At 41.9% G+C, this 17,289-nt stretch overlaps 1 protein-coding gene across 1 annotated transcript; it reads left to right on the plus strand.

The window, feature by feature from the left end:
- The first annotated feature begins 295 nt into the window (after window positions 1-295).
- On the plus strand, window positions 296-17,227 carry Defb108b (defensin beta 108B). The gene is made up of 2 exons (XM_076544042.1): window positions 296-338; window positions 17,067-17,227. The coding sequence occupies exons 1-2, from the start codon at window positions 296-298 to the stop codon at window positions 17,225-17,227; spliced, it is 204 nt and encodes a 67-aa protein (XP_076400157.1).
- The last annotated feature ends 62 nt before the right edge of the window (window positions 17,228-17,289 follow it).

The following is a 17,289-nucleotide window of genomic DNA, read 5'->3' on the forward strand; positions in this document are numbered from 1 at the left end:
TCACTTAGTGAGCCTGCAGACACCTAGCAGAGCCTAACTCACTGTAATTTAGTATAGATGGTTGTGTGATCACAAACTTTCATTTGTGGCCAAAATATTTGGAGACCATGTTCCTATTTAGCAAGGTTTTCTGATCAAAACTGTGCATGCAACCACATCCTTGATGAGTCTAGGGACCCACAAAACAAGGACTCCAGTCTTCCCTTAGAGATCACTCTACAGAACGCTGCCATCCATAAACAGCCCTAATGAGGTACAGAGGGACACTCATTGTCCAGACAAAGGCATCCCGCCGATGGTCTTCACTGCCTCCCGGAAGCGAGGCCATCAAGCCACAGGTAGAGGTCTTCACAGCCTCCCGGAAGTGAGGCCCGGCTTTCTTCTTCCACCATGAAGATCACTCTGCTTTCCTTCTCTCTTCACGACTCAGGTTCTACCAGGTAACAAAATAAACTCTGCAGGGAAAATAATACTCACCCGAGGTCCAAAAGGCATTCTCACAAGAAATCCAGAAGACGCATTGGTGGAGAGGCCTGTAGTCAGCTGACTCGTGCATTTTTCTCTACAACTGTGGCTTAGGGAAAATGACATCAAGGCTGTTTCAAGGGCTTGCAATGCTCTTTACTCCGTTATAAGTGTGAATTCAATTGGACAAAGTTACCAGCAGTTTCTGGATCAGGATAAGTAAAAAATTGGGACAATTCTAGTAAATCTTTATCTTCAGAGCTCTCTTTTCTCTTCGGAAAAGTTACTGCTCTGTAGGGCCCAGCAGAAGGGATTGTGGGAGTTGTGACCTTGAGAGATTCCTGCGGCCTACAAAATCCCTAATCCATCCCAGCAAAAGCCTGCTTCCTCGGCCTTGACCGCTACACTTGAAGGCTTCAGTCCAGCCCTGGTTTTCCCTTCCTTTTCAACACCTACCCTGTTTAAAGAAGAACTGAGATAAGGAAATCAGAGAGTGTGTCTGGCGTTCAGCATGAACCATAAGAAGCAGCACTTTGGCCGGGCGGTGGTGGCGCACGCCTTTAATCCCAGCACTCGGGAGGCAGAGGCAGGCGGATCTCTGTGAGTTCAAGGCCAGCCTGGTCTCCAAAGCGAGTTCCAGGAAAGGCGCAAAGCTACACAGAGAAACCTTGTCTCGAAAAACCAAAAAAAAAAAAAAAAAAAAAAAAAAAAGAAGCAGCACTTTGCTTGGAGTCATGTGTACAGGCTCCTGGCTTTAACCTGCCAATGAAAACAAATTAGAAAAATCTCCTTCCTAAAGACGTAGCGCAAGAGAGCCTAAGCAACACATTCCTTTACAGCAGAAGTAATCCAGTCTCTTCTTCTCTGGTGCCTGCCAGACATTCAGGGATGGATGGGGTAGAGTCAGAAAGTGGTCTTTCATCTCGCTTACTTCGGCTGCATGCTTTATATGTGCAAAGAGTCTCTGCTAAAAGTGTCCAGCAGAAATGTCATGGAGGTATGGTTATCTTGATAAATCGAGTTTCTTTGCTAAGTATGTGCACTTAAAGACTGCTTACAGCTAGCTAGTTCACCGTGCTCCATCCTGGGGGAGGGAGGGATGCCTTAGAGCACAATTCCGATTCAGGAAATACAAAGTGGAAAAGGCAAAGATGAAAGTGGGAAGAAAATGGAGATCAAAAACCAGTTTAGCACTGTAGATATTTACTATGCACTGCCCCCCCTGCTGGAAAGCAGGCACACAAAGAGCAAAATCATACGATGACCTCTGATTCACAGAAAGTCATACACCACTCAACTTTGGTTGCTGCACGAGACTCTGTCTCCAAAAAACCTTGAAATTTGGAAAACCTGTTCTGTGTGTGTGTGTGTGTGTGTGTGTGTGTGTGTGTGTGTGTGTGTGTGTGTGTGTGTATATCATTTTGGTCTGGTTTGCTTTTAGGAATATGACATGGTTTCTTGCAGTCCTTTGACTGGCTACATAATCAGGGCTGACCTTGAGTTGCTGATCCTTCCGTGTCCACTTCCCAAGTGCTGGAATTCCAGGCATGCACTGCCACATGCCTGTGGTGCTTCCCGTCAAACCCTCCTGCACGCTAGGCAAGTACTCTGGTGACTGAACCAAGTCCTCACCACCCCCCTTACTCACCCTCTCATTGCCATTCAAACAAAATACAGGACGTGTGATGTCACAAAACGAACAGAGGGAAGGCCATTTCTTGTCACCAAAATAGAATGAGAAACAATGTTAAAGAAGCCATAGGAAGGTGGGTCTTCTCCCATGGTCCTTAGATAGATATCTGCAGTCCAACTGCAGCTTCGGTTAGGAGAGAGGAAGAGAGAAAGCAGGTGGGAAATAGAAAAGGCTGGGGACATAAGTTGCAACTCTGTCCTCATACCTCCAACACTGGGTCCCTAGACGATCTAATCCTTTCCCTCGGTCCCATTTCCTTCTCCACCAGTGCTTTGGCAGGAGGATCCGTGTCTCTGTTCTGAGACTAGATTCTGTTCACATTCCAAGTAGATAGAAATGACAGGAGTCCACACTGTGAAATGGACAAGGTTTAGTAGCCAAGAAGTTCATTTTACAAAAGCCCCTAATGTCACTTCAATTCTTAGGAGTCCACATGACATGTCACATGCAGACTTAATGTTTGATATCTTCAACTGTACAAAGCAGCATAAAGCATGTGAACTAGGGTGACAGCAAATTCCTTCACCTATTTGCTATAGAGTGGAAATATCAGCAACTCAAGCCATTGTTCCACAGTCATTTCCTGAATTCCCTCTGTGTGCCAAGATTCGAGCCTGGCTCTTGGGTGCACAGAGTGTTCTGAGATTTCTGCCCTTGAGCAATTCATCACCAGAGAGTGATTTCAGATGAGGGCACAGCCATGGTAGGAAGCAAGAGATACTGAGATGGAGAGATGCTCAGTGATTCAGTACAGTGCTCATCCTCCCCAGTCTTCTAAGCTAGGGTGAACCTTGTTGTTACTATGGGACAGCCTAATAGAAAGGGAACCTGTATTTGCAGTAATTAGCTAATGAAAAGATGCAAAGCCCAAGAATCAATCAATTCAGATTTCATTTGGCTTCTACCTAGCACTCAACACTTAAAAGGCCCATTGGCTTAAAACAAGACAAAACTATACCCTTAAAATTATTTCCCAATTTACATTCTAAATAAAAATGGGCTATTGCCTACATGTTTTATCTTCTCATCCATAAAGTATTTTCTGTATGAACCACAAAGGCAATTTAATGCATTTGAATGTCAGCTCACTTCAATTTAATAGCCCACGCTGATTTGAAGGGATTCAAGAATTAGTGTTGGTCAGCTGAAGGGAGGAAATGGGGGTGTATTTGATCAAAACACATTATATATATGTATAAAATTCTCAAGGAATAAAAATAAATAAGATGTTTACTGATATAGAATGAAGAAAAACAAAGCATTGACCTTTGTAGTCCAGAATTCCCAAAAAATGCTTTGATGCTTCTTTAACTCTTTTTTTAAAGATTTATTTATTTATTAAAGATTTATTTATTTATTTATTATTTATTTATTTATTTATTTTTATTTTACAATACTATTCAGTTCTACATAATAGCCACAGATTCCCTTGTTCTCTCCCTTCCTGCCCCCCTCCCCTTCCCCCCAGCACATCCCCCATTCCCACCTCCTCCAGATCAAGGTCTCCCCCGAGGACTGGGATTGACCTGATAGACTCAGTCCAGGCAGGTCCAGTCCCCTCCTCCCAGATTGAGCCAAGCATCCCTGCATAAGTCCCAGGTTTCAAACAGCTAACTCATGCAATGAGCCCAGGACCTGGTACCACTGCCTAGATGCCTCCCAAACAGATCAAGCCAATCAACTGTCTCACCTATTCAGAGGGCCTGATCCAGTTAGGGGCCCCTCAGCCTTTGGTTCATAGTTCATGTGTTTCCATTCATTTGGTTATTTGTCCCTGTGCTTTATCCAACCTTGGTTTCAACAATTCTCGCTCATATAAACCCTCCTCTTTCTCACTAATTAGACTCCCAGCGCTCCACCAGGGACCTAGCCGTGGATGTCTGCATCCAGATTCCTCAGTCCTTGGATGGGGTTTATGGCACAACTATTAGGGTGTTTGGCCATCCCATCACCAGAGTAGGTCAGTCCCGGCTGTCTCTCGACCATTGCCAGCAGTCTTTTGTGGGGGTATCTTTGTGGATTTCTGTGGGCCTCTTTAGCTCTTTATTTCTTCCTTTTCTCATGTGGTCTTCATTTACCATGGTCTCCTATTCCTTGTTCTCCCTCTCTTTTCTTGATCCAGCTAGGACCTCCCGCTCTCTTTCCCTCGACCCTCGCCCTTTATTGCTCCCATTCATGTCCAGGCTGTTCATGTGGATCTCATCCATTTCTCCGTGTCTTTCTTGGGGTCCCGTTTTCCAGGTAGCCTCACTGGTGATGTGAGTAGCAGTCCAGTCATCCTTGTTCCACATCTAGCATCTTCCTATGAGTGAGTACATACCATATTTGTCTTTCTGAGTCTGGGTTACCTCACTCAGGATGATTTTTTTCTAGATCCATCCATTTGCCTGAAAACCTCATGATGTCATTGTTTTTCTCTGCTGAGTAGTATTCCATTGTGTATATGTGCCACAATTTATTTATCCATTCTTCAGTTGAAGGGCATCTAAGTTGTTTCCAGGTTTTGGCTATTACAAACAATGCTGATATGAACATAGCTGAGCAAGTGCTCTTGTGGTATGATTGAGCATTTCTTGGGTATATGCCCAGAAGTGGTATAGCTGGATCTTGGGGGAGATTGATTCCCAATTTTCTAAGAAAGCGCCATATTGATTTCCAAAGTGGTTGTACAAGCTTGCATTCCCACCAGCAGTGAAGGAGAGTTCCCCTAGTTCCACATCCTCTCCAGCATAAAGTGTCTTCAGTGTTTTTGATCTTAGCCATTCTGACAGGTGTAAGGTGGTATCTCAGAGTTGTTTTGATTTGCATTTCCCTGATGATTAGGGATGTTGAGCAATTCCTTAAATGTCTTTCAGCCATTTGAGTTTCCTCTGTTGAGGATTCTCTGTTTAGTTCTAAAGCCCATTTCTCAATTGGACTCTTGGTCATTTTGATGTCTAATTTCTTGAGTTCCTTATATATTCTGGATATCAGTCCTCTGTCACATGTGGGGTTGGTGAAGATCTTTTCCCATTCTGTAGGCTGTCGCTTTGCCTTGTTGACCGTATCCTTTGCTCTACAAAAGCTTCTCAGTTTCAAGATGTCCCATCGATTGATTGATTGTCTCAGTGTCTGTGCTACTAGTGTTATATTTAGGAAGTGATCTCCTATGCCAATGCATTCAAGACTACTTCCTACTTTCTCTTCTAGTAGGTTCAGAGTAGCTGGATTTATGTTGAGGTCCTTGATCCACTTGGACTTAAGTTTTGTGCACAGTGACAGATATGGATCTATTTGCAGCCTTCTACACGTTGATATCCAGTTATGCCAGCACCATTTGTTGAAGATGCTTTCTTTTTTCCATTGAACACTTTTGGCTTCTTTGTCAAAAATTATATGTTCATAGGTGTGTGGGTTAATGTCAGGGTCTTCAATTCGATTCCATTGGTCCACATGTCAGTTTTTATGCCAATACCAAGCTGTTTTTATTACTGTAGCTCTATAGTAGAGGTTGAAGTCAGGGATTGTGATGCCTCCAGAGGTTGTTTTATTGTACAGGATTCTTTTGGCTATCCTGGGTTTTTTGTTTTTCCATATGAAGTTGAGTATTATTCTTTCCAGGTCTGTGAAGAATTGTGTTGGTATTTTGATGGGGATTGCATTGAATCTGTAGATTGCTTTTGGTAAGATTGCCATTTTTACTATGTTAACCCTGCCTATCCATGAGCATGGGAGATCTTTCCATTTTCTGACATCTTCTTCAATTTCTTTTTTCAGGGACTTAAAGTTCTTGTCATATAGGTCCTTCACTTGCTTGGTTAGTGTTACCCCAAGGTATTTTATGTCATTTGTGGCTATTATAAAGGGTGATGTATCTCTAATTGCCTTCTCAGCTTCTTTGTGCATTGTATATAGGAGGGCTACTGATTTTTTTTTGAGTTGATCTTGTATCCTGCTATGTTGCTGAAGGTGTTTATAAGCTTTATCAATTCCTGGGTGGAATCTTTGGGGTCACTCAAGTATACTATCATGTCATCTGCAAATAGGGAAAGCTTGACTTCTTCCTTTCCAATTTGTATCCCCTTAATCTCCTTATGTTGTCTTATTGCTCTGGCTAGAACTTCAAGTACTATATTGAATAAGTATGGGGAGAGTGGACAGCCTTGCCTCGTTCCTGATTTTAGTGGAATTGCTTTGAGTTTCTCTCCATTTAATTTGATGTTGGCTGTTGGCTTGCTGTAAATTGCCTTTATTATGTTTAGGTATGTTCCCTGTATTCCTGATCACTCCAAGACTTTTATCATGAAGGGGTGTTGGATTTTGTCAAATGCCTTTTCTGCATCTAGTGAGATGATCATGTGGTTTTTTTCTTTGAGTTTGTTTATATGGTGTATTACATTGATGGACTTTCGTATGTTGAACCACCCTTGCATCCCTGGGATGAATCCTACTTGATCATGGTGGACAATTGTTCTGATGTGTTCTTGGAGTCTGTTTGCCAGTATTTTATTGAGTATTTTTGCATCAATGTTCGTGAGGGAGATCGGTCTGTAGTTCTCTTTCTTTGTTGCATCCTTGTTTGGTTTAGGAGTCAGGGTAATTGTAGCCTCATAGAAGGAGTTTGGTAATGTTCTTTCTGTTTCTATTATGTGGAACAATTTAGAGAGTATTGGTACTAACTCTTCTTTGAAGATCTGGTAGAATTCTGCGCTGAAACTATCTGGTCCTGGGCTTTTTTTGGTTGGGAGACTTTTAATGACTGTTTCTATTTCCTTAGGGGTTATTGGACTATTTAAATAGTTTATCTGGTCTTGATTTAACTTAGGTATGTGGTACCTATCCAGAAAAATGTCCATTTCTTTTAGGTTTTCCAGTTTTGTGGAGTAGAGGTTTTTGAAATATGACCTTATAATTTTCTGGATTTCCTCAATGTCTGTTGTTATGTCCCCCTTTTCATTTCTGATTTTGTTGATTTGGATTCTCTCTCTCTGTCTTTTGGTTAGTTTGGATAAGGGCTTGTCTATCTTGTTGATATTCTCAAAGAACCAACTCTTTGTTTCTTTAATTTTTTGTATTATTCTCTTAGTTTCTAATTTATTAATTTCATCTCTCACTTTGATAATTTCCTGGCGTCTATTCTTCCTGGGAGACTTTGCTTCTTCTTGTTCTAGAGCTTTCAGGTGTGCTGTTAAGTCACTAGTGTGGGATTTCTCCAACTTCTTTATGTGGGCATTTAGTGCTATGAATTTCCCTCTTAGCACTGCTTTCATAGTGTCCCATAAGTTTGGGTATGTGGTGTCTTCATTTTCATTGATCTCTAGGAAGTCTTTAATTTCTTTCTTAATTTCTTCCTTAACCCATTGGTGATTCAGTTGAGCATTATTCAGTTTCCATGAGATTGTAGGTTTTCTGTAGTTTTTGTTGTTGAAATCTAACTTTAAACCATGGTGGTCTGATAGAACACAGGAGGTTATTCCAATTGTTTTGTATCTGTTGAGATTTGCTTTGTGGCCAAGTATGTGGTTGATTTTAGAGAAAGTTCCATGGGGTGCTGTTGCTGGAGGGCTTCTCTCCAGGTTCCCCAAGCCCCGCAGTCCCACAATCCACATATAAAATAATCACTCAGACACTTATATCACTTATAAACTGTATGGCCATGGCAGGCTTCTTGCTAACTGTTCTTATATCTTAAATTAACCCATTTTTATAAATCTATACCTTGCCACGTGGCTGGTAGCTTACTGGCGTCTTCACATGCTGCTTGTCCTGGCGGTGGCTTGCAGTGTCTCTCCTCCTTCTTCCTGTTTCCCCAATTCTCCTCTCTCTTTGTCCCGCCTATACTTCCTGCCTGGTCACTGGCCATCAGTGTTTTATTTATATAGAGTGATATCCACAGCACTTCCCCTTTCTTCTTTTTTTAAAAAGGAAGGTTTTAACTTTAACATGGTAAAATTACATATAACAAAACAATTACCGAGCAAGAATTATAGTTACAATGTTAAAGAAGATGTCCTATCTATCTTATATTTGTGAGTTTAAGGTTTTATAGCTAACTTATCTTTTATCATAACTGAGGAAATTACGACTATCTAGTCTTCAACTGCATCAAAGGCCTGAGAAGGAACATAATGGTACCTGAGAAATGGTAGATGGATGCAAGCAACTTTCAGGAATCTTGCAAGAGTAGACCAAGACAGCTGGCAGCCTGGACAGTCACCTAATGTTTCTCAGCATTGTTGGTGCATTCAAATTGGCTACAGGCCTAGAGTATCTGACAGACCATTTTTAGAAGCAGGAATTTTAAGAGACCATCTTACCCTGTCTTGGCAGAGTACAGTGGTCGCTTTCCTTGTGTCCCGCTTGTCCAGAAAGGACAGCATTGCATTTGTACTGTCAGCCATCAAGGCAAGGGCAGTTCTTTGTCCAAATGGAAATGTCTTAGAAATGTCTTAGAAGCCCAACATTCTCTCGGGATCAAATTGGTGCAGCCAGGAGCAATTGTGTCTCATGTCAACAGAATTCTAAGTTATTTAAATGCCATATTCTCTAGGACTATGAAGTGTTTGAAGATTACCTATCTATCTGAAATATATCTATGTATACCTAGAAGACTTAACTAACATGGCTACAGATATGATTATCATAGATGACTAATTATTAATCTATTTTTTAATTATCCATTACAATTTTAAATGAGCTACATAAACATAATACCTCAAACAAGAATATATATATATATATACAGTATAACAAAATTAACTTCAAGTTTGTATCAATAAACTAAAATTTATACCAATGTAAAACATTTTAAACAAGTTGTTCTTTAAAAGTAGGTTCATTAATCTACCCTTTTATCTTATCATCTTTATATCCTCCTATATATCTATATCATATCCCCCCCCCCTTTTTTTTAGAAAGAGATCACATTTATAATCAACCTGTTTTAAATAAAAATATTGGTTTTTCCCTGTCCCACACCAGAGGGCTCTTCTGATTTGGGACACAAGAATCTCTTAACCATTTTTTTTAAAGCAATATGTCTGGGTTTAGAGGGGGAGTGAGCCAATTCCACTTCTAAAGCCAGCTTGGTATATTTGGGAATTTGGGCGTAGCATCTCTTACTACTTCCTGCTGGAGGGGGGCGCTGTATCTTATGGGGACGCAAAGAAAATTTTAGGCCTATGGGGTAGTCCGCGAGGCTGTATTGTGTGAACCAGTTGCCTTGAAACCGCTCTGGATGTTGGATCATCTGGGCCATGGTGTCATCTGAGACCTTTCAGGGGGTCTTGGCTGGTGAAACCTGATGTATCTTAATCTGGAACAAATCCACAGCCTCTGGCTTTCTGTGGAAACAAAAGCAGAACCTCTTTTCCAAAGTAACATATCCTTATATCCAAATTTTGAAGTCAAGGTACCTTTAAAATTTACATTTTGGCATAAGTGAACAGCTTTTACAATTAGATGTTTTTCTTTAGTTACGAATATCAAAGACAACATAATCCAGATTTTATGTGTGATAGCCATCGTTACGTGGCTTATTACCTTCACTGTTTTTTTAACACTTTATTTTTAGATACTATTTGTTTATTTAACAGTATATTTTTTTCTTTTAAGCCTATGTACATTTTTACATGTATTATAAACTATTTCATCTGAATTAGTCTTATTGCGAACTTATTGATTTAAACTGTAGCCTTTTAAGCCTGAAACGGCGCTGTGGCTGCTGGCTCCGCCCACTTCAGCTTCCCAACATGGCGGTGGTACGTTTTCCGCCAGCTCTGGGAGCCATCAATTCTCAGAAATAGTGGGTCTATGCTTCTTATCAAAGCAGCGTGTAGCCCAGAAACCTCTTTTTTTTTTTTTTTTTTTTTAACACTAGTAAAGACTAAATCTACCACACAGCGTAATGTGCCGCTGGCAGACGCCTCATTCCCGCCATACTGCCAGTCAAACACACACGCCAGGAACCCGCCAGTGTTCAAACTTGCGTTTTGCGGCGTCTAGCTGCCCGTATGAGACAAGAAGCAGGAACCTGGTTTTGGCTCTGTTTAGAATTGGTTATTAAATATTCTCAGGTTTAAGGTGGAAACTCGAGCCGTTGGGCGCCATTTGTTGCTGGAGGGCTTCTCTCCAGGTTCCCCAAGCCCCGCAGTCCCACAATCCACATATAAAATAATCACTCAGACGCTTATATCACTTATAAACTGTATGGCCATGGCAGGCTTCTTGCTAACTGTTCTTATATCTTAAATTAACCCATTTTTATAAATCTATACCTTGCCACGTGGCTGGTAGCTTACTGGCGTCTTCACATGCTGCTTGTCCTGGCGGTGGCTTGCAGTGTCTCTCCTCCTTCTTCCTGTTTCCCCAATTCTCCTCTCTCTTTGTCCCGCCTATACTTCCTGCCTGGTCACTGGCCATCAGTGTTTTATTTATATAGAGTGATATCCACAGCAGGGTGCTAAGAAGAAGGTATATTCTTTCTTGTTAGGATGGGATGTTCTGTAGATATCTATTAGGTCCAATTGGGTCATGACATCAGTTAGGTCCTTTATTTCTCTGTTAAGTTTCAATTTGGGAGATCTGTCCAGTGGTGAAAGTGGGGTGTTGAGATCTCCCACTATTAATGTGTGGGGTTTTATATGTGGTTTAAGCTTTAGTAATGTTTCTTTTACATATGTGGGTGCCCTTGTGTTTGGGGCATAAATGTTCAGAATTGAAACTTCATCTTGGTGAATCATTCCTGTGATGAGGATGTAATGCCCTTCTTGATCTCTTTTGATTGATTTTAGTTTGAAGTCTATTTTGTTGGATATCAGGATGGCTACACCCGCTTGTTTCTTAAGACCATTTGATTGGAAAGTCTTTTCCCAGCCTTTTATTCTTAGGTAGTGTCTGTCTTTGAATTTGAGATGTGTTTCTTGTATGCAGCAGAAAGATGGGTCCTGCTTTCGTATCCATTCTGTAAGCCTATGTCTTTTTATAGGTGAATTAAGTCCGTTGATATTAAGGGATATTAATGAACAGTGATTGTTCATCCCTGTTATTTTTGGTGGTAGTGTGTGTGTACTTCTCTTCTTTCGGGTTTACTGTTGTGGCTTTATCTATTGCCTGTGTTTTCGAGTGTATATCTGACTTCCTTCGGTTGGAATTTTCCTTCTAGTGCTTTCTGTAGGGCTGGGTTTGTGGATAGGTATTGTTTAAATCTGGCTTTGTCTTCGAATGTCTTGTTCCTTCCATCTATGATGATTGAAAGTTTTGCTGGGTATATTAGTCTGGGCTGGCATCCATGGTCTCTTAGTGTCTGCATTACATCTGTGCAGGTCCTTCTGGCTTTCAAAGTCTCCACTGAGAAATCAGGTGTTATTCTGATGGGTTTACCTTTATAGGTCACTTGGCCTTTTTCCTTGGCTGCTCTTAATATTCTTTCTTTATTCTGTACATTTAGTTGTTTAATTATTATGTGTCGAGGGGACTTTTTTTGGGGGTCTAGTCTGTTTGGTGTTCTATAGGCTTCTTGTATCTTCATAGGCATTTCCTTCTTTAAGTTGGGAAAGTTTTCTTCTATAATTTTGTTGAATATATTTTCTGTGCTTTTGAGTTGGTATTCTTCACCTTCTTCTATCCCTATAATTCGTAGGTTTGGTCTTTTCATGGTGTCCCAAATTTCTTGGACATTTTGGTTCATGACTTTGTTGGCTTTAGTGTTTCCTTTGACTGATGAAACTATTTTTTCTACTGTATCTTCAATGCCAGAGATCCTCTCTTCCATCTCTTGCATTCTGTTGGTTATACTTGCATCTGAAGTTCCCGATCTTTTACTCAGGTTTTCTATTTCCAGCATTCCCTCTGTGTCTTCTTTATTTTTTCAATTTCCCTTTTCAGGTCTTGGACTGTTTCCTTTATTTGTTTCATTGCTTTTTCATGATTTTCTTTCAGTATTTTATTGTTTTCTTCCAGTACTTTATTGTTTTCTTGCAGGACTTTATTGTTTTCTTCCAGGACTTTATTGTTTTCTTGGAGGGCTTTATTGTTTTCTTCTAATTTGTTTGCCCTTTCCTCTAGTTGTTTACAGCGTTCTTCCAATTTTCTTGTCTTTTCCTCTACACAAGCCTCTACCTTCTTCATGAAGTTACTCATAAGGCTACTTTCTTCTGCTTCTTCCAATTTTTGGTGTTCAGGTCTAGATGTTGGAGGCGGGCTAGGTTCTGGTGATACTGTATTGCTCTTCATTTTGTTGTATGTACTTCTGCCTTGACATCTGCCCATCTCCTTGTGGTTCCTTCTTGGTCTTATCAGTGTACTTGGTTCAGAAAGAGCTGACAGATTCAGGAAGTCTCTCTCTTGTCCAGATGGGAGTTCTCTTGTCCAAATGGGAACTCCGGGGCAGGATGGAAGCTCTTATCTGGACCGGAAGTCTCTGGTCCAGAAGGGAAGTCCGGGGCAGGATGGAAGCTGGGGGCGGGTCTCTAAGTCTCAGGAAGTGGCTGGGGTCTCGGGCAGATGGGCGTGGGGGCAGGGCGTGGAGATTGCAGGGGCTGCCGGGGGGGGGGGCTTGGAAAAGGGGATCCCTCCCGGTGGGGCTAGAAGGGGACCTGCCCGGTGGCCAGAACCTGGGGCCAAGTTGGGCAGGTCTTCCTGGAGTGGCTGGTGCCCAGGGATGGGGTCGGGGTTGGGCCCGGATATTCACCTCTGGTCCAGAAGGGAAGTTGGGGGGCAGGATGGGAGCTGGGGGCCTGTCTCTAAGTCTCAGGAAGTGGCTGAGGTCTCGGGCAGATGGGCATGGGGGCAGGGCGTGGAGATTGCAGGGGCTGCCAGGGGGGCTTGGAAAAGGGGATCCCTCCCGGTGGGGCTAGAAGGGGACCTGCCTGGTGGCTAGAACCTGGGGCCAAGTTGGGCAGGTCTTCCCGGAGTGGCTGGTGCCCAGGGATGGGGTCCGGGTTGGGCCTGGATACTCACCTCTGGTCCAGAAGGGAAGTCGCAAGATTTATTTATTTATTACATATACAGTGTTCTGCCTGCATGTGTCCCTTCAGGCCAGGAGAGGGTACTAGATCTCATTACAGATGGTTGTGAGCCACCATGTGGTTGCTGGGAATTGAACTCAGGACCTCTGGAAGAACAGCCAGTGCTCTTAACCGCTGAGCTATCTCTTCAGCCCCAGCTTCTTTAACTCTTAATAAATAGCTTAAGAAATTGCTGTGGGATGTTAATGTATGTCCTGTGGGAGCCCTTCTTGGGTTCCTTGTGGTGTTACTCAGCAGGTTTGCATAGAGGATGATTAGGACCATGGGCCTGAGTGCAGGTGTCTGAGATGGTCTGCACTTGGCTGTACTGGGGGATGGTCTGTATGTCAAGTTGCTCTGATTGGTCAATAAATAAAACCTGATTGGTCGTGGCTAGGCAGGAAGTATAGGCGGGACTAACAGAGGAGAAATAAAAGAACAGGAAGGCAGAAGGAGACGCTGCCAGCCACTGCCAGGACAAGCAGCATGTGAAGATGCTGGTAAGCCACGAGCCACGTGGCAAGGTATAGATTTGTAGAAATGCGTTACTTTAAGATATAAGAACAGTTAACAAGAAGCCTGCCACGGCCATACAGTTTGTAAGCAATATAAGTCTCTGTGTTTACTTGGTTGGGTCTGAGCAGCTGTGGGACTGGCAGGTGACAGAGATTTGTCCTGACTGTGGGCAAGGCAGGAAAACTCTAGCTACAAGAAATTGTCAAAGAAAACACAGGTTTTGTTGCTCAGAATAAAGTCACTTCTGAAAGTAAAAGAGTGCATATGACCAACCTCTGGGACAGTCAGATCTTAGGCCATACAACAAATACTATTCAATGTTTCAAACAAGTGAATCTGGCTATCTTTTTCAGAACTTGAATGATTCACTCTTAATGCAATGGTTTCTAAAGCAGAGATGTGACCACAACTAGAATCTGAGAGCAAAGAATGAAAGATGTGAAACCAAGGTGTGACAGATAACAGTGAGAATGTATGTGTCCATGAGCTGTGTAGACATATGGTTCTCTTTCCCCAGAAGAACATCATCTCTCTAGCAATGACCTTGAGGTATATTTTCTTTTAGGTCAATATTTTAGTTCTACTTCTGAAAGATAAATATGTAAATATGGGAGATAGATAGATAGATAGATAGATAGATAGATAGATAGATAGATACATACATACATACATACATACATAAATACATACATACATACATACACAGGTACATAGATAGATGATGGATAGATAGCATATAATATCTAGAGAGTTATCTAAAAACCTTCTAGAAGAATCAGCAGTGAAGAAATGTTATTAAAAACCTGTCTCTTTCTTGCCATTTTTGTTAGAAGATAGGAAAGAGAAAGAATAAAGTACTGTGTGCATGCCTAGAACTCATGAAGTAGAGAACACTACTCAGCCTCAGCCTTCTGTTAACTCAGATATGCCCAATGTTGCCAGATTTCTCAAGAAAAAATTTCCAAATGTTTTGTGATATCAGGTGTAGTGGTATTTGCTCCGCACATGACCTTGGGCAATAAGGCCCGAAGGAGGCGGTGCTTCTTGCTGTTGTACATGACCTCTTAAAAAGAGAAGAAAGAGTATTGGGGACTAAGGGGATCCAGGCTCTCAAGAGCCCCCTTCCAGGGTCCAGGAAGAATCTACAACCAGCTGATAAATTAATCTTTGAAGAAAAGAAATGAATCTATGTACACGAAATTCCTTAGTCCATACATTTTATTACTCTGTCAGTTCTCTCTCTACAAGCTTATACTCTGCTCTCATTTTTAGCTCATTTCTTGCCCAATTTCTCTTTATATTTATCTTTTGTCCCCTCCAGGTTCTATCTTAATTCTTTCATCTAGTTCTGCCCCTTCTAGGTTCTCATCCATCTAGGTCTTTTCCATATCAGCTCCTCTCCCATCTCCTTCTCTCTCATCTTGTTCTTTCTCATCTTGTTCTTCCCCATCTGGCTCTTCATCTTCCATCTTGTTCCTCTAGTACTCTCTTCTAGCCCTTCAGTCTAGTTCTTCCCCATCTCAGTTTGTCCCTCAAGTTCTTACCCATCTAGTTCTTCCATTTTCTTTTCTCCATCTCCCTGTGTCCTGGAAGTCCCGGTATATATGCACTTACAAGGAGTAATCCCTTGGCAGTGCAAAGCGAGGTTCCAGGATCAAATGGAGGGGTGATAAGAATCACATAGAGAGGCAATAACCATTAATTATCATTTGCAACCCCAAAGGGAAGTGACCAATGGGGAAATGAATTAACTAAAGCCTAAATTCGGGTAATATCTAAAAAGAGGGATCTTATGTGCTCAACTAATAGTCTTAAATGTGACTGGTAGAAAATGTTAAGAATCTATAAGTTGCTAGGTCAATGGGAGAAAAAAAAATTGCCTTCTTTTTTCCTGTGGCTCCTATCTGTCCAAGCTATCTGCTGTTTTTCTCTAGGGTGGGAGAAAGTGTGCTTGGTTGCTAGACAACCTATGTACAGCTAGATGCCTCTGGTGATAGTCAAAGGGAGATCTGGAAGTAGAGGTAAGATTTGGAAAAGGAGGAGGTTAAGTTTAATTGGCACATCCGCCAGGCCTTCTCAAACAGCCTGGATCTTTAAGTCTGTTCTTAGAGAGTACAGAGGTATCTCTGATAAGGTACTTTCCTCCATCTGGGGATGGACCTGGTCGGATGCTGCCAATGATGATAATTACAGGGAGGCTTGAACTGGGGTTCGGGCTGAGCATAGCTATTAGCTCAGAAGGTTATCTAAATATTCCTAGAAGTGGTTAGGTAATGAGTTAGAGGTCTATAAAGTTAGTAAGGCTGTAAGAAAGGAGGGTCTGAGCTAATTTGTGTAAAGCTATTACTTAACGTCCACCTGACCTAGGTGGTGTCTCCTTGTGGAATTTACCTTGAATCAGGAGACTTACATGTGGACTGTTATTACTGCTAGTCCTTGAAAGTGGCTAAGGGAGATATCTGATTCCAGAGGAAGCCTTTCCTCGGGCTGTTCTCCAAATACCTTGAATGTGTGTGTCCAGAGAGTGATCAGTCCACATTGTTAGCCTTTCTTAGGGAAAAGTCAATTGAGAAAACTATGAAGGCACATATGACTTTCATAACAGAACACAACTGATATATAACAAGCCAAGTAACACCAAAAGCTCCTTGGAATTTGGCTTCCTCTGGAGGAATTACTTGATCCCTCTAGGTAGTAACTTTGCCATAACCAGTTCTTGTGATATATTCCTGTGGCTGGCAACAAGAGAGGGTTCACAAGGTTTCCCTCCCTGGTTCCTGCTTCCTGATGTAATTGGACACTGGATGGCCAGGGAATTGAACCCAGGTCCTCTAGAACATCAGTCAGTGCTTTTAACCACTGAGCCATCTCTCTCCTCTCCTTTTTTTGGAGAGGAGAGAGGGGTCATGTGGTCCCTTCTCTCAGCTGGTAGAGCATGAGACTCTAAATCTCAGGATCATTGGTTCATGCCCCATGTTGGGTGCCATGTAATGTGATAAATCTACTGGAGTCTGTTTAAGGAATATTAGGGAAATTTATTAGAGTGAGGAAATACACTCACAATATAGAATGGAGTAGACAGCTGAAGTTGTCCTTTGATCTGACTGGGAGCGAATCCACATCAGGAAGCAGGCAGCAGTGAGAAGGGACTCATGATCTCTCTCCCTTTCCTTTTAAGAGGTCATGTACAATAGCAAGAAGCACTGCCTCCTTCTGGCCCTATAGGCCAAGGTCATGGGCAGAGCAATATCATTACAATCAGGTTTTTAAGTATTGGTGTAAAAAATCAAGTAACAATGAACATATGTACAAAGTTATTTCCAGATGTGACCCCCCTCCCAATCTGTATACTAAGTAAAAATTCGTCAAGTCAAGTAAATAGTTACAATAACCCTCTCTGGACATAGTCAGGGGCAAGTTCAGGGAAATCGGTTACCATCCAAATGGGGTCTGCCAATCACACTACAATGAAACAGAAGTGTACATTGGGATGTGTTTAAATAAAGGACCTTGCTGCCTGTCCATGGGGCATCAACCCAGAGGTGAGAATGCTACAACTAAGAGCTGAAGTCTTTCATTTGGATCCTTCATAGTCTGTTTGCCCTTGCCCCCCCTTCCTCTCTTTTTCCT

Source organism: Peromyscus maniculatus, chromosome 9, assembly GCF_049852395.1.
Source record: "Peromyscus maniculatus bairdii isolate BWxNUB_F1_BW_parent chromosome 9, HU_Pman_BW_mat_3.1, whole genome shotgun sequence".
Classification (NCBI taxonomy): domain Eukaryota; kingdom Metazoa; phylum Chordata; class Mammalia; order Rodentia; family Cricetidae; genus Peromyscus; species Peromyscus maniculatus.

Bases quoted from the DNA above. Each gene is read 5' to 3' on its own strand.
- Defb108b (XM_076544042.1), top strand. From the start codon at position 296: ATGGTCTTCACTGCCTCCCGGAAGCGAGGCCATCAAGCCACAG. The intron at 339-17,066 runs GTAGAGGTCTTC...CTCTGGACATAG, and splicing joins GCGAGGCCATCAAGCCACAG to TCAGGGGCAAGTTCAGGGAA.